This window comes from Triturus cristatus, chromosome 6 (assembly GCF_964204655.1).
Source record: "Triturus cristatus chromosome 6, aTriCri1.1, whole genome shotgun sequence".
NCBI classification, from domain to species: domain Eukaryota; kingdom Metazoa; phylum Chordata; class Amphibia; order Caudata; family Salamandridae; genus Triturus; species Triturus cristatus.
The window spans coordinates 1,725,824,248-1,725,846,439 of NC_140589.1; the positions used below are offsets into that span (position 1 = coordinate 1,725,824,248).

General features: G+C 44.4%; 1 protein-coding gene across 4 annotated transcripts in view; it reads left to right on the forward strand.

Annotated features, from left to right (window-relative positions):
• The window catches only part of MARK1 (microtubule affinity regulating kinase 1), a 491,137-nt gene that overhangs the window by 368,731 nt on the left and 100,214 nt on the right, over positions 1-22,192 (forward strand). For all 4 annotated transcript variants that reach the window (XM_085612955.1, XM_085612957.1, XM_085612954.1 and 1 more), the window contains exons 5-9: positions 860-925; positions 3,333-3,403; positions 7,143-7,199; positions 8,785-9,021; positions 10,052-10,171. In XM_085612955.1, coding sequence (XP_085469081.1) covers positions 860-925; positions 3,333-3,403; positions 7,143-7,199; positions 8,785-9,021; positions 10,052-10,171 — 551 coding nt within the window. The remainder of the gene's footprint in view (positions 1-859; positions 926-3,332; positions 3,404-7,142; positions 7,200-8,784; positions 9,022-10,051; positions 10,172-22,192) is intronic.

Sequence of the window (22,192 nt, forward strand, 5' to 3'; positions counted from 1 at the left end):
AACTCCCAGACACTGCATAAAATGGATTGCGTTACCGCGCATCTCCATTTAAATTTTGTTACCCTTCGTATTGGAGAATAAATCCATTACTTGTACCATTAGAACACGTGTTGAGTAGCCTTTGGCATTTTGGTGTATTTTGAGATTAATGCGGTTCCTGTTGTTCCGTCAACCATCTCTACTACTGTGTTATTGTAAGTGCTGTACGTGAGCATCCTCACTTCTATTCTTACTCCAAGGTACGTTCCTATGTGGACTTCAATGTATACTTCTCAGACAAAGAGTTTTTTTAAATTCTTTTCGAGCATGTAGAGTTGTAGGATGTAAAGGAAAACGTATATAGCAGAGTACATGTTGTAGCATAGTTGTTATTTCTTCACATATTGCAGTATTTCATCAGATTATGGCACTGGCTGCAGATTGTTGATTTATCAAATGTCAAAGAGCATTGAAAGAGCAGCATGTGTTGTAGCCGGTAGCTGGAATACTATACCGTCTGCTTTTTGCCCAGTCATATCTACAACATAGAATAACGCTAGAACAAGTTTTTCCTTTGAAGTTCTCCTGACTTTCCCCTATCAGTAGGCAGTTTTGATTCTCAATTTAGGAAAACACACTAATTTGGTCTCAAAGGAGTCACATCTGCTTAGCCCACAGCAGTCGAAGGCCAATAGTGCCATTTGACAAAATAGGAACCGGTCTGTGGGGGCTGGTGGGGGCGTTAGAATGATGGCGATCCAGATCTACATGTGCATGAGAGAGGCGTTGTTCAAAATCATTGCATATATGTTGCTATTTAGCATGATTGTGTACTGCTGTCTTAGATTTTACTCACCTGCTCTACATTTTTTTCTTCTAGTTAAGCTATTTGAAGTTATTGAAACAGAAAAGACATTATATTTAATCATGGAGTATGCAAGTGGAGGTGAGTCCTGGTAACAACCTTTAGGTCGGATTGAATAAGATAAAATCTGAGAAATGTTTTGGAACCTAATAACATAGACCGGTTTGGTCTCCACACAAAGGAATGTTTTTTCCTGAATTCCTCGTTACCTCTTTTCACCTTCCTCAACCTGGTATTTGTAAAGCGCACCCCATTCCCTAAGGGCTATCCCTGCGCTAGACCTCATTCTTGCCCACTCCAGCCATCGCTAAAGTCATTAGGGCTGAAACAGGCAAGTCTTCCACATTCTCCAAAAGGCTAACAAATCCGAGGTCAAACGTAAATCTGGAGGCAAATTATTCTACTGGGCAGCTAAAATGCGGTGATGGGATGATAGTGCGTGACCCCTTGTCTTAAGTCCCTGCGACCTCAAATTTATCCAGTTCCGTCTCCAGCAGACATAGTCCTTTTAAATCTAACAAATAATCTCAAACGAATTTTACTACTCAAGCAACAGCGATCCCAATAAGGACTCCTTTGCCAGTCGCAAATGTAAAATGAAAACCTGTGGATTAATCTGTTGGGCTGATCCAAGATGCGAAAGACATTTAAAACAAAAAAGTGACTGAAATGGACTGGCCCAAAGTAGCTATTAGCTGAAGAGGGCCCATCTTTATATTCTTTTTGGTGTTGATGACATGAGCTCTGGTAGACAGCCAAAGATATGTGTAGCTCAACCTACAATGCAGACTTTCAAAGAGTTATTATCTTTAGAACTTGGAGCTTTTAGTATTCCTAAGACAAAGAAATAGTGTTTTACCAAAAAAAACGCTTGCATCTCTGTACCTGATGATGGAAACAATAATATGAGGTAGGGTATGCGTGCCAGTGCATTGTGGACTTCAACGTGATGTAGGGATTAGTTATGCCTAAGCCGAAACAAACATTTTAAGAAAAACACATTGTAGATTTCCAGACCCAATAATTGCTGAAGGAGATGTTCACAGAATGTACAGCAGAACAAGTTACAAACCATTGGGCTGCAGGTAAATAACATTTTTCTTACTTCATTGTGTGTCACTGTACCCAGTAGCATTATTCCTCCGGAGCAGTAAATCATTAACGTGCCTATAAGATGCAGGTACTGGTCCCTCAGGCAGCTTTCAGGGATGGATGGTTGGCCTACGCTTGTGCCCATCCAGCCCCTAAGCTACTCCCCGATCTGTTTAATTTTTTGACAAGTCCATTCTGGAGGCCTGGAGTGTAAAAAAAAAAAAAAAAACATCTACACTACAGTGGCTTGTTTAATTTTCAAATTTATAATAAACCATGCTTGCATAATCTTTTTGACGGAGCGATTACCAATAAGGCGACATGGTGCTGTTGACTGCTTACAACAAGATTTATTTAAACAGACATGTTTGTATTAGTTTCCTGAAGGCCAGATGATTATTGGTTACACATAACTGCATTGGTAAGGTGTTTCACTTGTGTGATGCTGCATATGAAAAGGAATGACTGCCTCGCCTCATTCTCCTGATAGATGAGATTGTTGTGAGGCAACCAAATGAGGTACGCAGTTTACAGGGGGAAACACAGGCCTGAATTCATGTCCTTTGCAAATTTGGGACATAGGCCATAGATGGCTTAGTGGCAGATCATAAAGGCTGTACATTTGATTCTCTTTTTAACTGCCAGCCAATGTAATTGATCTAAATATCTGGAGATTGGGATAGTCAGAGGAAGAATCAACATGGTTCTAGGTGTCTTGACCAGTAGGTGCAGTATGTAGTATTCAGTTGCATCGCCACACAATATCAGTTGTTCAAATTACGAAAATAATGATGCCATCATTTCCAAGTGTGCCCTGATTTGCAACAATGATCTGTTTTCTACTTTGAGAAGAAACACCTTCCCGTAGGTTGCATCACCAATACATCTGATGAATATATACCATTACATCGCATTTGTATGACCGCGTTGTTGAGGTTGTTTCCCCATCTGATAAGAGACATCTTGTCACATATTCCTTATCTTAGAATCTAAGGGGTTACTAAAGGGAAGTAACTTGTCCATCAGGCACGAAGGTAGAAACTGACATTTCATCACCAGTCGTGATTAATTTGTCAATGTGGTTAAATTCTGTCTCTGGCAGGAGCTAAACGTCCATATATAAACAAGGGTGCCTGGAGATCTCAGTAAAATTGATTGCGCATAATGACATTGTGTAGCTAATCAAATTGTTTAAAAACATAAATGTCTTTTTGTACAACTCGTTCATTGCGAGGTTTTAAGTTGTTGCTGTAGAATGGGTTGCTTTTTGGCTTCCGTTGCTTTACTAATCTGACGTGCATGGTTTGTTACACCAGCTGGAAGAAGCTATCTTATATGTTCACCCAGGCATTTTGCTCGGCAACCCTAATTGAATGTTTCATGCATTTCTGTGCAGGAGAAGTGTTTGACTACTTAGTTGCACATGGAAGAATGAAGGAGAAAGAAGCACGCGCAAAATTTAGGCAGGTAGGAGAAAATAAGCCTTTTTTCCCATCCGTATCTATATGTTCTTGCAATAAACGTGCAGTGTCTCTCGCCTCTTAATACCCACACTGTCAGGCTTTTAGTGGAAGAAGTAATGTCTCACTGTGCATGCAAGTGCAGAGGGTCTTGATGCAGAGTGGGAACACTCCCCAAAGAGGAAATATCCACTTCCTGAGTGGATGTTAAAAACAGCCCCTGGGGCTGGGGGTGTCAGCTCTCGCTGTGCAGAGTGTGCATCCTCCCTGTTTAGTTTACTGTGTGGCGCTTGCAAGACATGTTAACTTATGCAAGTGGTGCACAATGAACGCTTATGTCATGCTAATTGGCTGAAGATGGTCATGTGATTGATAGAAGCTTGGTTGTTGGGTCTTAGGGCACCTGGCTCATGGGTTTGATGTGTTAAGATGCTGCAGTGGCCATTTGTTGCATGTTTTATAGTCAATAACATTGTGTGCCGACTGCCGTAGGGTGTATTTTATGTACAAAATAAGCAAAGCCAGTTGATCCAATATTAATACACTGTGTTTTAAACTATATAATGTTTTTCAGCTTGCAAAGTGCTTTTTTCAGCTTTCATAACTACCATGGTTTCATAGCAGATTAAATTGCTTTGGATTTTGTTGAGTTGTTAAGAGTTTGTCAAGGTGAGTGTGTTCTTTGTCATAATGCATACATGTCAGGCAGTTTGTGGTATTGGAAGCTTGTTAAAACATCCTTTGATCAAAAATTATATTATAAGTAACCTCGTAGATACTCGTATCCTAATTCCTGTACTCCCCCCCCCCCCCCCCCCCCCCTCCATTCCCTAAGCCTTCTATCATGCAGGCCCAGCCCAATCACCTGGGGAAATGTTCTGTCTTTCTCAGACCTTATGGGGCCCAGCTCTGATGCCCACATATGTCCATCGGAGGGGCTGTGCCATTATTGCCCGTCTGGTGTACACTTGACATCTGCGCAGTAGGCATCAGGGAAAGCATTGAAGGTCTAAACTCCTCCCAGTATTGAGAGACCTTACAGAGTTGATGTCTTATCGACTTCATCTATAAGAACCTCAACACCCTGCCACTGTACACGGTCAGAATCTAGGCATTTAGCAGCTTTTCCCCCTTGAGCACCAACAGCTGAGAGTTATCAAGCACTGAAGAAAAGAACTCTGGTCCCAGTACGCTGAAGAAGAGGTACTCTTCATAGAGAGGCACAAAAGCCAAATCCCCACAGGTGGATTCAACCTCCAGAAAAAGTATCTCTGCAACCATTATCATTGAGCCCTCCATCACCAAGACACATCCCAGCTCCCTTGCAGGCAGGTGATATGCAACAGTTGTTTCCCAGAGCTAGGTCCAGATTGAGACTTTGCCCTTGTTTAATACTTCGTTCTTGCTCCAAGTCTAGATCACTACGTTGCCACCATAGCCACGGATCAGGATACTGATTCAGGTTGGAGACAGTACCACCGAAGCCAGAGTCTGCCCACACCAGGATCTCACCAGAAAGCGATGATGTGACATTCCATGAAGAGATGGATGGAGCTTCTAAAATGCTGAATTATAAATTAGTCACTCTACAGGAATAACCTTTAAAAATGTTCAACCCAAGGCGCCAGCAATCTTTGCGCCTTAGATCCCCATGGATCCTTTTCTGGCTGCTCTTTCCTAAAGCTTCAATAGATGTCATTTGACGATGTTCAGAGCCAATTACGAGGGTCTGTACTTGAAGGGATAACACTCTCCACCTAAATTGTTTTATTGTTTCCTCTGTGTGAGAAAGGCCACTGCTCTCCCGACATAGAAAGTCTTTGCATTGATGACATACGAATGAAAATGGCACTCTGATTCAAAAGAAGGGAATCCCTTCCAGTTACTCCAGGTAGATACAAGAAAGCCTTGTAGGGTTCCTTGTGACATTTTTTACTTGCTTCTTAATGTTAGGAGAATCTTTTCTGTTGATTTGAAAAGTTTGTGAAGGAATTGATCATTCTTGAGCTCGTGGACATGACAGACTGCGATTCAAGGTTAGTGCGATTGAAAAGGGCTCAATGGCTCCATTTAGCTTCTGTTAACCTTAATGCTGAAGCAGGCAATCATGAATCTTAAATTCACAGGATCATCTTTATTTGCCTACCGCGCAAACGAGCAACTGCAGGAGGGGAGGAATGATGCAAAAACCGTCAAGCTGAATGGTCTGGAAAAGAAAATTAGTTTTTAAAATTGAATCCAAAGTCCACGTCCTGCACAATCTGTAGTAAAACGAGGGCTTTATCCATGGTGAGAAGCAGAACAAGCAACTGCAGTGCAATAGGTCTTGCATTTACCTGGGTTTGAGCTATTGGCATTGTAAATAATAATACCTTTTATTTATGTTTTGCTTTTTAAAACATAAATAAAAGGCATTGTCATTTACAGTGCCAATATTTAAACTCTCACAGATGCGGGACCTATTACATTCCAATTGCATTAAGGCATCGCTGAGTTGCCCCCTTCTGTCTCCCATGGTCCCTGAAGAGCTTCCCATTTGCTAAGAGTTAAATAAACAAGCTGGTGGTAACACCTGCCCACGAGAGACCCTGCTGCGGTAAGAGAAACTCATTAAAGAAAGTAGTGCTTACAGACTAAAGAAGACCTCCTGTGTAACAACCAAAGTAAAAGTGCCTGTCCTCATGGGAGATTACATATGAAGACACAGCGGTACTAAGGAGGGACTAATAGCCTAATAACGAATCAGGAGTCAGCATTTACGAAGGACAATGACACAAGCCAGTGACTGATATGGGCGGGGCTTCCACAACATACTCCAATACAGCATGGCTCGCAGAGCATGCGCTGCCTAGGCTCGACTTAAAAAGGGTCAAAAAGGTCTGCAAACCTATGCAGCTTTTGGGATATACTCCTCCACCTGCACACCAGCTAGGACTGACCTTTAGCATCTGCGAGCTGTGCCCGCTGCCAGGGTGTTAACATTTATAGGGGCACAGGAGCTGCCTGTGCAGTCGACTTCCAATGTGGCTCCAAAGAAAAATGCATTTAAACTGTGTTTATGAAGGCTGATGGTACCCATGTCTGCTTGTCTTCTCATTACTCTCCTTTCTGTTGCCCATTCACCTTCCCTATATCCCTCACATTCTTTTTCTAACACACAATTAGTTTAAGACGAATAGAAGGGGGTGCAGAAGACCAGCTCTGCCACAAGTGATGCCCGCTCTACCACCACATTCGAGCATCACTGGAGGTGGGAATAATTTCATGGCGAGCTGCACCCTTCAAAAAAGTGGGAGTTGTCGTGATGGGAGATAATTAACGTACCTTAGCTGTTCCATAAACTTTCTTTGTTGTGTGCATTAAGTCCTGGTTTCGATTAGGGTGCAGGTCTTGAATACACTCAGGAACTGGCTCTGAAGATGTTGATCCTATTACGGAGACAGCAATATCTTTCCAGCTGGTAAGAATGATTAAAGTACCTGCACGACAAGGGCTCGTCAGTGGTCCATGAAAGGGTTAATGGATGCTGTGCTGTGTAGCTTTACTTCCCGTCCATAGTTTGAATCCACAGCTGTGAGGTTCACTTTGCACCAGAAGCCACTGGCTTGGCTCAGTCGGCTTGAGAGAGCCACTTTAAAGCAAAGTGAGTCAGAGTCCAGAGTCGGGCGGCCGAGCTCATTCAATATTAATCTTGTGTTGACTCATTTTTCTTGGCCTTTTTCATCGTCTTGAATTTTTCATTTCAGATTGTGTCTGCTGTGCAGTACTGTCATCAAAAATGTATTGTTCACCGGGATCTAAAGGTAATATACTCCTGGTTGGTTCAGAATTTCACATGTGAAAGCGCGGACAGCATGATTTTGGTTTAAGCTTCTTTCCCTCAAGTAAAGCTGTTATTTAAATTCTAAAAACGTATTTTACTTAAAATTCAAAAGTTAACGTATGTGTTTGTACATCTTTCGGTGAAGTAAGCAAGATGCTTTAAAATGTGTGAAGTTCCGTTGTGACATTGATTGAACTAGCTACAAGTCGTGCTGCAGCTGCTGCGATTAAAGTGCATGCGAGAGGAGAGAAACGTGTATACAATGGCGCTCGCTGTCCAGGTCTGAGGAGATGGGACCGCACTGTCAGTGCTCAGGTGTTAGACGTATTTATCGGTAAAAGGCAGGCAATCCGTTAGTATACTCCTTTTCGGAATCTACAGTGACACCAATGTATCAAAACAAAAAATAGGAATTACACAGAAATGCACGACCACCAGCTAGAAAGTCCTACTACTAAGCAGCGCCCTCTGCTGGCCATGAGTCTTTCCTCTTCGATTCAAACACAGGGTTCCCGTCATTCTGTTACAGGAAACACTTGCAAGACAGGACCCCTTCATCTTAATACCGCCGCGCATGTTCGTTTGTTGTTTTTTAGCGGTCTTCGATTTCATGGCGTGATCGTGGGAAGAGCAATAATGTTGAGTAACAAAGCTTGTGACTCATAAATAGATATTCATGTCCTCCTGATCCAAGCAAACGTATGAACATAAAAAGAGAACAACAAATCCGAACTAACCAGCGAGGTTGCGAAAAAGATGTCGTTTTTAGAAAGCTAGGCCTCTTTTATGCTCTGGCCTTGCCCTAGCCGGGAGTCGAGATCAAGGCTCGAGCGCCCACCCGTTTTGTATTGGTTGTATATTCCAAAACATCTGGAGACCCATTCAAGGAAGATTTGGAAATCTGTGCCTTAAGGTTTGCCATCTCCCATGAATGCCGAATTCAAAATCTAAGGACTCCCCAAAGTTTCTCATGTTACACCTAGGAATCTGCAGTTTTCATGCACACACCTGGAAAAAAACATTTGTGAATACTCTATTGCGACAATACAGTCCCTTATCCCCATCCATGCAGAGTTGTACATAATTGCAAATGGGAACAGTGTCACATTGGTGCACTTTTACATAACTTTGTTATTTTTCACCAATGGGAAAACATTATTGCCTGTAAAGAATCCCCTTCGCTTACATAACCAACCAGTTTTGAGCACATTCCCACTCAAGTAGGCATTTACTGCCACTCAACCTCTGAAAGAGTTGTCTCCTCATTCAACCTTTAGGAGCTATACTCCGGAAATACCTGGAAAAATATTTCATACTAAGAATTGTGTGCGCTGACATTAGACTCTTGAAATTATTGTGTTTTGGAAGTAAGGTGAGAAGAAGACTAAAGTCTAGATTAACACACTAAAGTTAGGTGTGGTTTAGTGTTGAATTTGAGGGGATATTTTTCGCAAGTTTGAGTGATAAATTTGAAAAAGCGTTGTGAGAAATAACATTTTAGAGAGGCATTATTCTAAACTACACATCAACTGGTTGCCTATTGGTTGTTTTTTCTTTCTCTTTAGGCAGAAAACCTTCTTCTCGATGCAGACATGAATATTAAAATTGCAGATTTTGGTTTTAGTAATGAATTTACAGTTGGTAGTAAGCTGGACACATTTTGTGGAAGCCCACCTTACGCTGCCCCAGAACTGTTCCAAGGGAAGAAATACGATGGCCCGGAGGTTGACGTATGGAGTCTTGGAGTCATTCTGTACACCCTCGTCAGTGGATCCTTGCCCTTTGATGGCCAGAATTTAAAGGTAATTGTCTTTTTATGCTGACAAACGTTTGGGATAAGTGACTAAAATGCTGTCTGTTTTCCTTGTCTCATATAGTCTTATTTCACTGATATTAAAGTTGCTCACCGGTTGAAGTGCAGTGTCTTAAATTTAGAGTACAGAGTTAAAGTCCCTCCCAAAAAGTTGAATATTAGTAATTTGTGGTTTACAAAGATCTCCTGTTTTGTGTTTGTTCCCTTCCGTGTTGCAGAACAGTAATGCACATCCTTTCCCATTTGGAAAGCATTCCCCTTGATAACAGGAGTAGGAAAGCTGTGCATTCTTGTGTAGCATATGCCTCTCACATTTACCACTAATAACTTGGACTAGAGTCTCAATTATCTTGAGATATTTGTATCAGTGTCACTGGATAAAAGCTTAATACTAGGTTAATCCTTGAAACCCTTACTAAGTGATAGCAGTAAACTCGGCTTGCATATTCTTAGTTTAGGCAACCTAACCTGAATGCATGTTATACTTTATTCAACTGACCTTTCCAATAAATTGCATGTGAGTCATGGAGGCAGAAAATGAACTTCCAAGTTGGGGGTATCTTTTTGGGCATCATTTTACTGTGCAGTTTATATTTTACTTCGGGATGTGTATGTTCTGTAGAGTGATTAGCAGTAAGGAACCCCCACCCTCAATGTACTTTTAGCAGTATGTCCTCTTTCATAGTTTCATCACTTTCTTCCTGGAAATTTGATGCAATACGAAGACCAAGACTTGAAAACAGACCTTTCATGTTTTGGCCCCAAACATAGACTTTCCTCCAGGATACACTTTCTGGGCGTCTACCCTTTTGCCCTTTTATCTACCCTCTGACTCACTGTCTAACCCTCGCCCCTTCTCTTGATACCGGATTTGTGGAAGACACAGTCTTCCAGTTCATTGATACTCTTTCCGTTAGTTCGTCCTTCACGTGTTTTCCTCAGTTCTTTAAGTTACTTTTGTACGCTAAAGGAACTGTTAATCAATAAAGACTTATTTTTCTCTTTCTCCCTTTACAAAGGAACTGCGTGAACGAGTGTTAAGGGGGAAATACCGCATTCCTTTCTACATGTCCACTGACTGTGAGAACCTTCTAAAAAAGTTGCTAGTATTGAATCCAATAAAAAGAGGCAGCTTGGAAGTAAGTGATCTCATTTGTGTGTGGTGTTTGAGTGCAGTTATGTTTCCTAACTTACATCTGTTTCACCACAGGGGACACTCAACACATGGTTTGCACTGGTCTTTACATGTTGCAGTCCCCTCGTGTGATTCCCTCGCTTCATTCCTCCTACTGTTGTTGGTGTCACGGTTCTCTTTTCTCACCTGTTTTGAGAGGAGAGCGACAGCACCTTAGTTACTTTTAAGGGAGGCAGGCCACAACATGGACATGTTTGTTTATGCTTCACAGCTGCCCCTTTCTTGCTTACAATTTTTTCTTTATGGGACATGAGCTGCCCCTCTCCGGTATCTTTTTTTCCTTTTTTAAAATTTGTGTAAATACCTGGCTTCTTTTTTTTCCTTTTTTTCTTGTCGCCACCAACGCTAGTTGAGGTGTGGTATTCTGTAATGTGCAGGTAGTGAAGTGACCACATACCGCTTTTCCTCCATTAGACACTAAGTGAGACTATATGGCTACATTTCCGCTCACCCATGCAGAGGTAATAAATTCTCCTCCTGGAAATGTAAAGTAATCCCTTTCTACCAGGGTGGGTGGATCCATATGTCAAGCAACTTTTCGCCCCCTGCCTAACCTATGTCAAATTGTGGCCCCAAGTTCTGGGCGTTCCCCCAACTCCCAAGGAAAGCGTTAAAAGCCTAGGAGTGTGGCTGGACAAGAAGCTTTCCTTTTCCACACAGGCCACCAAGCTGTCCGCCACCTGCTTTGGCATACTTAGAACTTTGAGGAAAGTACTCCCACTTCTGCCTCTAGAAGCCAAGAAGGTGGCAGTACAAGGTCTCATCCAGTCCCGCCTGGACTCAAATAATGCCCTATATGTAGGGGCTCCTGAGATGACTCTCCGGAAGCTGCAGGTGGTGCAAAATTGCGCCGCTCGCACCTTGCTGCAGATTCCGCGAACCAGACCCGCATTGAAAAGTCTTCACTGGTTGCCAGTGAAGCACAGAGTGGCATTCAAGGCGCTGTGTATTGCGCACCGGGCCTTCTGGAAGACGGGACCCGCTATCAACAACAACCTTGTCATCCCTTACCACCCAAACAGGAACCTCCGCTCCACTAAGGCCTTCTTGGCAGTGGTTCCTAGAGTGAAGAGAGCCAGGTCCGGAGGTAGGCTATTCTCACTGAACACCGCCAAGCTCTGGAATACCCTCCCCTGCTCACTTCGTTCCAACCCAGACCTGCTCTCCTTCCGGAAAGAGCTGAAGACATTACTATTTGCCAAAGCCTCTGAGCTCTAATCCCGGTGCTCTGTCTCGTCTCTCTGTCTCACCTCAGCGCTTGGACGCCCCTGGGCAGCAACCGCGCTCAATAAATTTATTTTCAATTCAATTCAATTTCAATTCAAATTGGAACAGCTGCCAGAAAATTTTCAGCTTCTGTACTTTTCTTACCCACATGGTTGATTGGGGCCCCTTTTACACCAAAAGCTGGTATACACTTAGACACTGTATGCCCTCCTTCCCGACTTTTCATAGTAAATTGGTGTATAGAGCTTAAACAGCAAAAGGTAACCAGAGTAGATATGGCGGCTCAAAAACACCCAAAGTCCCCAATGTCCTCAAACTGGTGAAGAAAGTTCAAAGTTCTGGAACACAGTTACAAAGATTAATTGGTCATTCACTGTGAGCACACAAGTGGAACACTCAGATGTTTCTGATGAAGTGTAAATAAAATGTTCTGTATTTTGTTCAGTTCATATACCACTACTTAGCCATTTCCTTGAAATCACAAGTCACTTGTAGTCATTTATATCCAACATGTGTTCCTTACAGCCAGTTCGACTCGTACACTTCTTCAGGGATGAATAAGCAAATTAACCGAAACTTTCAGATTGCTTTAGTCTGCCATGGTGAATAGGACACAGTAGTCCCAGAACATAATTTATAGATCGTAACCCCTCTCTGTATCTGTTCAAAGCACAATGAGTGGGCCCATCAGTCATCGTCAACCAATACCAGTAGACGCCCGGTCAGCACATTTTTATATCGTGTTGTGTGTTAAATTAGATATGTCAATCAGCCGAGTATTAGATTCAATCCTTGTTTTACATTTTCAGTTCCTTGAAATAGTTTTTCCAATCATTAGAGGCAATTTAATGCATATGTTCAACAAGAGCACCCATGGAAGGTCATGATATATTGTATTGTAACCTTTCTCTGTTTTTGGGCTTCGGGGAAACACCCATTAATGCCATTAAATAATAATACTACAGATCAGAGTTGGTGTACCAATACAGAGGAGATGGCAGTAGCCTAAACTAGGAAAGACCAGGCACAAAAATAGGGCATGCAACAGGAGAGCAAATGCAACCCTAATTTGTACAGACAGGGACGTGAAAGAATAATTGGAGAAATACATTGTCATTTGATTTGGATACTAATATGGCTCTGAAATGCCACAGCAGAGCATACATTCGTTTCTGTGCAGGTTATAATTAGTCACTCTAGAAACCCTATAGAAAGGGGACATGAGAAAGGATTCAGTCTGGACCCTAGTGCAGAAACCAGGATTGTACCTAGCTACACAAGACACGTCTTATAATGCAAGCTGAAGGCACACTGGAGAGTGTGACGGAAATGGCAATTTCACACTGTCACAATTAAGGCACATAAGACTATATTCCACATAAGGCAAGGATTTGGCCGGTGATTGCTTCTTGGAATTTAGGAGCCAAACCCAGTATACAAGGAATACACATATACAAAAGTGAGGACAAAAATAACACACTTAAAAACACTTAGAGTTCAAGAGGGAGTCATAGAAAGCAGCAGAGGGAAACCTACTCTAAATAAACACGCACAGATAAGATAGAAGAAACTGTAATGCATTAATGGGACTGGTAAGACAAAAGGGCAAAACTGGAGCAGTGCAAGGACTAGTAACCTAACTGTAGCAAACACACAAGAGCAAGGTATGAAGGAAAAACTGGATAATGAACAAGGCAAGACAAGTACAAGGATAGTAGGGAACACAGGGAGAAAAGGAAATGAGGAAACCAACCCATAGGATCAAAGAAGTGCTGCTATGCAAGGAGCAAGAGAAGTGACCTTATTTACTACTGGATTAGAAAGTACCTCCCAGGAAGGTGCAAGTCGCCTGGATGAATTGGGGAGTGGATTTGAATGTATGAGGAGCTGTCATCTTGGATTGGGTTTCCCAAATACCCAGAATTCCGTCTCTGAGAATTCTGGGAAGAAGGACCAGGAAGAACATGGAGATGTTGACAGTGTACTCCCAGCTGACTCCCCCCCATGGAGAAGAACGCAGGCATAGGAAATGATAACAGCGGGCCTGCCGCCGTCAGGTAAGTGTTTTTGAGAGAAAATGTGACGGCTCGCCTGCTTCTCCAGTGCTGTCCTTGTACCACGTGTCCTAGCAGAGCAAGGGTTGCAGTCACACGAGTCACTGGCTCAACAACTGCGGTATCTCCCAGACCAGGGATGTGGAATTTCTATAGCCCGACCCCCAGGACCTATTTTTTCGGGTCAAGGGCAACAAGTCTTCATGTGTATTTTGTCCTTGGGACAAGTAGGCCCAACCCCCTGCAGCACAAACCCTTTGGCTTCCAGTTTGCAGTACCACGTTATGGATCAGGGAAGGACACTGTCTGAAGTTAAGGTAATATTTTTGTCCATATGTTATTGCTGTTCAAGCTTGTATTTATGGTTCATTAATTGAAATCCTTTATTATTAGGGTGATTGCTCTAAGTAAATGTTATAAGCTCTGACTGCACTACTGACAGTGGTTCCTGTATAAAAATGTGTACACAGGTTTTCAAAGTTTAGCAATAAGAGGCTATGTATAATGTTCTCAGAATGCTCTCCGATTTGATGCAAATATTTGCAGAAGCTTGAAAGCAAGATTGATGAGTTTTTGCATTAAAAATAAAATGTTGATAAAAAAAATGATGGCAGGAAAAAAAAACATTTCGCTAAACTACTGTAAAACTTCAGGTACCATTTCTTTGCAGCATCATTTAGTAACTTGTTGATGCCTGCTAGTATTTCCCAAAATATTCATAATGGAAAATCAGTGTAACCAGCTTCAATAAGCTTATGTGAAACAAAAACAAACACACTTTGGCAAAGCCAGTAGGTCTGAAATTGGTTGTCAGCTTTTCAGTTTTGTCAGTGTGACTTGTTTTGGCATGGTTTTCGTAAAACCTTATTGGTGTGGGAGCTACTGGGCCCTCACCATTATAACAAACACTGGCAAAAGCAAAATATATTTTTGGTCTCATAAAGTTTATACTGCCACAATAGTTACTGGCATTGAACAAAACTAGTTTGTGTGTCGATATGCTCCTTGTGAAAGAGCACAATGTTGTCACTCACAGTGAAGCTAGCCAATACCGAGAGAGAGAGACAGAATTTTAATATACGCAAAAGGTCATGGTCAACGTCAGACCAAATTAGGGGCCCAATTATTAAAGAAAGTCTCAAAAGTGCACCGCTGGTATATGTCCTTGCATTAAGTGCAGCTATACGGATTTCATGAATTCCCAAGAATTTACAGAAGTAGGACAAGATAAATTACTCCTAGAAAATATTTGTGAACTGCATTGTAGCATGAGCAAATATGCATGTGTGGATTTGCTCTTGCGAAAATCTGAGTGTTTGAAACTTTACTTTCCCTCCAACCACTTTTTTCCCAACTCTGGAAGAAGGTTTACATCTGCCATTGTCAGGAGTAAATTTCCAACATTTCTCAGTATGGAAAAAGATTAGACAAGAGTTGTTGAAAACCCTTAAAACATGCAAGTTAGTAGGTTTGCACAGACTCAAAAGGGCATTCTAACCCTGGAACTACCAATACCTTCAGCCCCAGTATGTAGATCTGCGGAAACGTAGCAACAAGGGGATTGCAAGTATTCAAACACTACTATGGTATGAGCCCTGGCATAATCGGAGAGGCTATATCAGAGCTCTTATATTGTGAGATTGCTGCCCTAATTCGTGACCGCAATACATGGCATCAAAGGGACAAGTGGATTTTGTTACATGACCAGTAGATTTATGAAGCAACCTGCCCCACAGACAAGTAGATATTTTATTCCAGAGGCAGAGAGATAGAATCCTATCACACTCAGACAGTGAGAGATTTGTGGTGTCTTTCGTAACTTTGGACCCAAATCCGACGAGAGTCATACAGTTACCCTTGGCCAGCTTATTATCCCTATCATTTATTGTTCATTAACACCTTGGTATATGGGAGGCTATGTCAAGTGAGCATATGGAATGAGGCTACTCTTTACAGATTAGACTGCTACATTCAAAAACCCATCATAATCTCACATCCCCTACAAAAATGCCCAAATTATTTGGCAGTTTTCTTACTAAGGATCCATTATAGTGCGCCAACTCATTTTTCATGGACTTCCATTCACCAAGTGGTACCCATAGCATCCCACCATGAATGTTATGTAGAAGTATTCTGTTAAAAGTATTCAATAACTCTAATTTAGTTTTCATGAGCAAGCTTTCACGATTAGTCAATTGTCTCGAAGGGGGTGTGTTAGGGGGCGGTTGCCCTACTGATCACGTTGAAGACGCACGATTTTTGTTTATAATTATCATTACAATCATCTGTCCAACGTTTGATTGTTCAGCGCATTGTGTTCTTGCTACTGACTCTACTCTTCTTTTTTTAGCTTTTACACTGCAATTTTGTCTATTATTAATGAAGTGGAAATCGTGTTTTGCTAAGTGCTCCATTATAGCATGTCTTAGCTGCTGTGCACGTATGCCATGTGGCTCCTCTTCCATCTCCACAGAGCGGATGCTGTTTGCAGTGTTCATGAAATATACATGGCTTTTTCTGTCTCTTGTGCTAATATTGATATACTGGTTCAATGTGTTTGGCATCTAAAGTTGTACATTCTATCATAAAGCAGTACTGGCAGCTTGGTATAATTTGATGCCTATGTTAGAATACTCTTCTGCTACACCTAACCCTCCCTGTCGGTTGCTCTGCCTTTCCCTCCTCCAGCGTGCAGCATCATTGTGGTGTTTGTCACAATTTCCCCAGTGGCTAAACTCCATGCGTCACCGGCCCTTGCTATGTATAATTGATTTAGATTCTAAAAAAAAAACTTCAGGAAACAGAAGGAATATGTTCTTACACAGAACCTGTCTGCGATCTCTGTGTAATAACCACCTTTTTTACAGGACAGGTACATTGTTAAATGTTTAACCATTTAAGTCCTAATGCATGTCGGAGCCCTTCTTTGATTTTTGGCTCAGTTTACGCCTAGGCATTCATAACTTTCTTTCCACGAAAAGTATTCAGGTCAAATTTGCATCCTTTTCCCCACATGTTCAGTATTCTAAAGCTGCTCGAGGTTTGTGGATTTGCTTCGCGGCAACCGAATAAATAGCACAATGTAGAAAAAGTATGTTTTTTGGGAAATATGGTAAAAAGAACTGTCGACGAAAGTATATAATAATAATAATAATAATAATAATACTGACACTTGTAGAGCACGACAGCTACCCCAAACAGGGGTGTCCCGGCGCTGAAACAGTAGATAGCCAGAGCGTCAAAATAAAAGGTAGAGACCATCCTCAATGAGTTAAACTTGCCTAAAAAGCCATGTCTTTAGGGCCTTGCGAAAACAAGGTTCCGATTTTGCCAGCCGCAGATGACTTGGCAGAGAGTTCCAAAGTGATGCTGCTTTGACCGTAAAAGTTCTACCACCCAGACGTGATTTTCTGAAGCGGAAAGAGTGCAGCAGATTAAGAGAATTGGAACGTAAAACACGATTCTGCTTGTAAGGGCATAGCCTGTCTTTCAGATATCGTGGTCAATTTCTGTTTAATGCCAAGGTCATGGCCTTAAAAATAATTCTTTTCTCCACCGGTAACCAGTGGAGCTTTTGAAGATGCGGAGAGACATGTTGTCGGAATGGTACACGACAAACCAGTCTCGCAGCCGCATTCTGTACCAACTGGAGGCGGTGGATGGAATATTTAGGAAGACCAAGATACAGGCCATGAGCGTAGTCCAGTCTGGATGTGACTGTAGCATGGACTACTATTTTCCGGCAGTCTTCCGGTAGGAGGTGCAGAATTTTCCTTAGGTTTTTTAATTTACTGAAACAAGTCGCAGAGACCTGCTGTATTTGGGCTAGGAGGGACAGATCAGACTCCCATCTTACTCCTAAATTTCGAATGCATTTAGCGGGGGAGGGTGGTGGACCCAATTCGGCCACCACAGGTCAGTATCAGGGACACAGTTCTGCCCAAAAAACAGGACTTCGGTCTTCCCAGCGTTTAGCTTTAGCTTATTAGAATTCATCAAAAAAGCTATGTCGCGCAAGCAACCTTTGAAGTTCTTAAATGGTGTTTATCTCCTAAAAATGCCTTCAACAAAAGGTTGTCTGTGCTAAGATTATCCTCTTCCCAGATTTCAGGAACAAGTGGTAGTCGATTTTTCTTATTTTTTGTGATTTCTAGTTGCGTGCAGTTTATGGTTGAAACCAATGGGTGAACCTGGAAATCTATATATTTTTGGAAAGTATGTTCAGGATTTAGAATTTACCAAAGGGTCATTTGTGGAAATCGCTCATGGTTTTCCCAAAGAAACTATGAGTTGAAATTAAAAACGAATGAAAATAAGTAGGAATAAGGAGAAATGGTGACTATGTTTCCATCTGTAATTTTGCCCCAATGGGCGATTTACAAAAGTACTACACCATTGCGTACATCGGACTCTTCCTGTTGCAGGGATATAATAATGTTTGTTGGTTGTCCAAAAACAAGCTATATCAAGAGCCAACAAGTGAGCTGCAGCTTATAATAATTTTTTATTGTGTACGGATCATTCATGTGGTAAAATCTAATGAATGAAACATGGGTATGAAGTAAACTTATGCATTTTTAAATGTGCCCAACATCATACATGAGTTTAGAAATATTGGTTATATCTAAAACTCAGAATTTACAAAATGTGTTATTTCTTACACACTGGCTTAAACTTTGAAGCCAAAAATGGGGTGATAACAAATGTTCTACTATTCTTTGTTACCATGCTTCTTTCAGTAAAAGCAGTAATCTACTTGTGTGGCATGGTATCTCTCCTGCAACAGGAAAAGCTCCAAAATTCAGCTAGGAATCATTAAGATTTTCCATTCAAATTAGCCCCATTAAGGCAATTTGGGTAGCTGCAATATTTGAGCCCGGCAGGTACACAGGGAAATCTACCAGACCGAGACATTTAGGAAAATCAGACGCTCCGGGTAGTCCGGATTGGTGTGACGTCTGGCTAAGAATATATGCTGGGATCCAGCAACCCACGCCATCCTCGATTCCCCTGGATCTTTAGGTTTCTGAAATACCTAGGATTGGTAAGTACCGACTAGCCCGGCCATTCACCATGACAAGTGAGAGGAAATTGGGATTTCTTCGGGTATAGTTTTGATATATTGGCCAGAGAATGGGTACACCTCTATTCTGTCCCTTCCAAGAGGCATAATTACTGTGTATTGCTGGGGTGGGGACTGATGCCTAAATGATTACCCACAAGTGGCCATGTGAGGCTTCCTCTCTCTCCAGAAGCACAGCTCGACTCCAACTTCCAGGCTGCCTCTTGTCTCTCGTCAGTCTAGAGGGGCTGGGTGAGAGTCAGTCACCTTGTGCAGGCAGGCACAGTTCGTTGCATCCAAATTTCACAGAGTTCTTTTGACTAGTGGCTTGTATCTCCAGTGCAGGTAGTGCCTCTGGTTCTTCTGTGCCCGCCAACGCCGACATGCAGGCTTCCACTTTTCCTAGTGTGAACAACCACTGTTTCAGGTATTTGTTGGTACTGACACCCCTAAGTCCTTAATCTACTACTGGAGAGTACTCCTTTAGGGTACTAGTTTCCAGAAAAGAATCTTCGCAAAAACCTATGCACTACGGGCCTGATTCACAGAAATAACTTAAGACAAAATCCTAAACTTACTACCATTTTGGTATTCACAGAAGGCACTTCTGTAGTAGGGGATCTCTGTGTATAGTCATAATCTAGTGAATAGTCCCGCCCATGTGCGTGGACCCCGGAGCAATAAAAAATAATCTCTAAAGGTGACAAATCATGCAGACCTGCATACACCTTTAAGAGAGAATTTAATTTAAAGACAGATAATGCAGCCTATACCCACAGGCTACACTGTCCAGTACTTCAACTAGAATTCCACCAAAATCCACAACAGCACTGCCTGTCTAGCTTTTCTCCCCAAGGGAAAAAACCCTGCCTCTACCAGCAAAAGCCTCTGGAATGATAGAGAGGAAGGAAAGGACAGACAAGCCCCATAGGCTGCCATTATGTGGCTTAAAACAGGATACTGTGCCTTTAAGAAAACTTTCCAGATTTCCAGAACTTTCCCCAGTATCCCAGAATGCCCAGCAGGTCCCATTTACTTTCAGTTCTTTTTTCCGGCTCCTGCTAGCAGGACCCTGGAGCATTGAGCTCTCCCTTTTTCAAGGGTTTGATTGAGATTTTGGCAATTTTTGTCACTTTTTCTTGTGTTTAGTAGCTGGTACTGTCAACATGCCTGGCTTGTTCGACAAGTGCCCGGAATGTGGTCGAAAGAAGGCTAAAACTGACCCACACGAGGTGTGCATAGCTTGCCTTCCCCAGTCCCACGTGCCTGAAAGCTGTACCATCTGCCACTCGTTTTCAGCCAGGACCCTGAGGGACAGGATGAAAAGCAGGCTTCAAGCTCTGGAGGAGCGAAGACTGAAGGCACCAGGTGGGTCTGGAGGGGCTGATTTGGCCCATACTGAGGCCTCTGGGGGGCTCCCCAGGGGCAGGAAGACCAGTAAGCGCTCCCACTCCCCGTCGACGTCGAGGGCGTCGACGGCGACGTCGAGGAGGATGACCACCGTCTGCTCGCCGTCTCCCCAGGGCTCTGGGGAGAAGCGGCGTCGACGATCGCCGTCGAGGGACCTGAATAGGCCGCCGTCGACTACATCGGCGACGTCGGCGACGACGCCGTCGTCGGCTCCGTCCAGCGGTCGGCGTCGGCGTTCGGCGTCGAGGGATCGCAGCTCGCCGTCGATGAAGAGGAGAAGGAGATCGCCGTCGAGGCGAAGGTCGCCGTCGAGGCGAAGGTCGCCGTCGAGGCGGAGGTCGCCGTCGAGGCGGAGGTCGACGTCCAGGAGAAGGTCGACGTCGAGACGGAAGTCGACGCCGAGGAGAAGATCGCCGTCGAGGCACAGGTCGACGTCGAGGCAAAGATCGACGTCGAGGAAAAGATCGACGTCGAGGAAGAGAGAGTCGCCGGGATCGGTGTACTCGGTGGTGTATACCCCACCTCGGATGCCTCCGTCGCCTCCTCCTCTCCCACCTCTGCCACCGCCGCCTCCACCGCCGCCACCGCCTCCACCAGCTTCTCCACCTCCTCCACCGCCTCCTCCACCACCGCGGCCGCGGACGCTGTCTCCGCCACCCCAGCCTCTGTCGCTGCCACGCACTCCTGTGGGACCGCCGCCGGTTCCCCCGAGGTCGGTTTCCCTTCCGCGGTGCCCGACTCCGCCGCAGGGGACCCCGAAGCCACGACGCCCACGGTCGCCTGGACCGGCGGACAGGCCTAAGCCGAAGAGGTCGCGTTCCCGCTCTCACAGGAGGCGACGATCGCGGAGCCGCGGGCGGTCCTCGTCGGACTCAAGGCGACGCCGCAGGAGGTATAGGTCCAGGTCGCGCACGCGCTCCTCGGACAGAGACCTTTCCCCGACGCTGTCGGACTCCCCGGAGACTAGGGTGTCTCCGGTGGACGACTTGGTCTCGTTCCAAGAGGTGCTGTTGCGAGGGGCTGCGAAGTTGAATATCACGGTGACGGTTCCAACACCCACGACGTCCGTGATATTTGAGACGCTTCATAAAAGACACTTGTCTCGCCCCCTCCTGCCTCTCGTGCCTGGACTGGTGGCACCAGCCTTGGAACTGTTCCTCACTCCCGCAACGGCGAAGGCCGCTCCGTCCAGGCTCATGAAGAAGTATAGGGCCCCGGAGTCGGATCCGTCTTTTTTGAGAGGGGACCCGAAGCCGGACTCGGTTATCGTGACGGCGGCAAGAAAACAACATGCGACCGCCCCGGCCTCCACGGTTCCACCGGACAAAGAAAGCCGCTGGCTGGACTCTGCGGGCAGGAAGGTGTGTGGTACCGCCGCCACCACCATGAAGGCGGCGAGTGCAGGGGCGTTGTTGGGCCGTTACAACCGGGCCCTGTGGGAATCCCTGCAGCAATATGCGGACCTCCTGCCACGAGACAAGAAGGAGGACTTCTTGGAGACGGTGCGCGAAGGCATGCTGGTTTCTAACCAAACGATCAGCGCAGCGGCGGATGTATCGCTATTGGCCGCCCACGCCTACTGTCATGGCGTCCACCAGCGGCGCCATTCGTGGTTGCGCCTGACGTCCCTCAAGCCAGAGGCGCAGCAAAGAGTGGCCAACCTGCCCTTCTCGGGGGAAACCCTGTTCGGGAAGCATGCGGATGATGAGATGGCCCGCATGAAGGCTCAGGCGGAAACCCTGACGGCCGTCGGGTTGGAAAAGGCCGAGAAAAAGAAACGCCCGTTCCAGAGGAGGTTCGGGTCGTCGGGCCGAGGGCGTGGGCAGGGCTCGGGACAGCAGCAGCCACAACAGCAGCAGTTCCGCAAGCCCTTCCAGAAGCGCCAGAGAGGTAGAGGAGGCCAGCAGGCTACTACCACAAACAAGGGCCCGGCCGGGTCTCGGCCCTGAGCTGCTACTTCCCCCTCAACCGTTACCCACTCCAGTGGGGGGAAGCATTCAATTTTTTCCGGCAGAGTGGAGAAAAATTACTCAGGACAAGTGGGCGCTGAATATTGTTTGCAATGGATACAGTCTTCGGTTTATCAGCCCGCCTCCAGCGATTCCGCCGGTCAGCTCTCGATTCCAGCTGAGGGAGCTCCAGGCGGAGGCAGATATCTTGTTGAGAAAAAAGGCGGTAGAAGAAGTACCTTTGTCTCAAAGGGGAAGAGGTC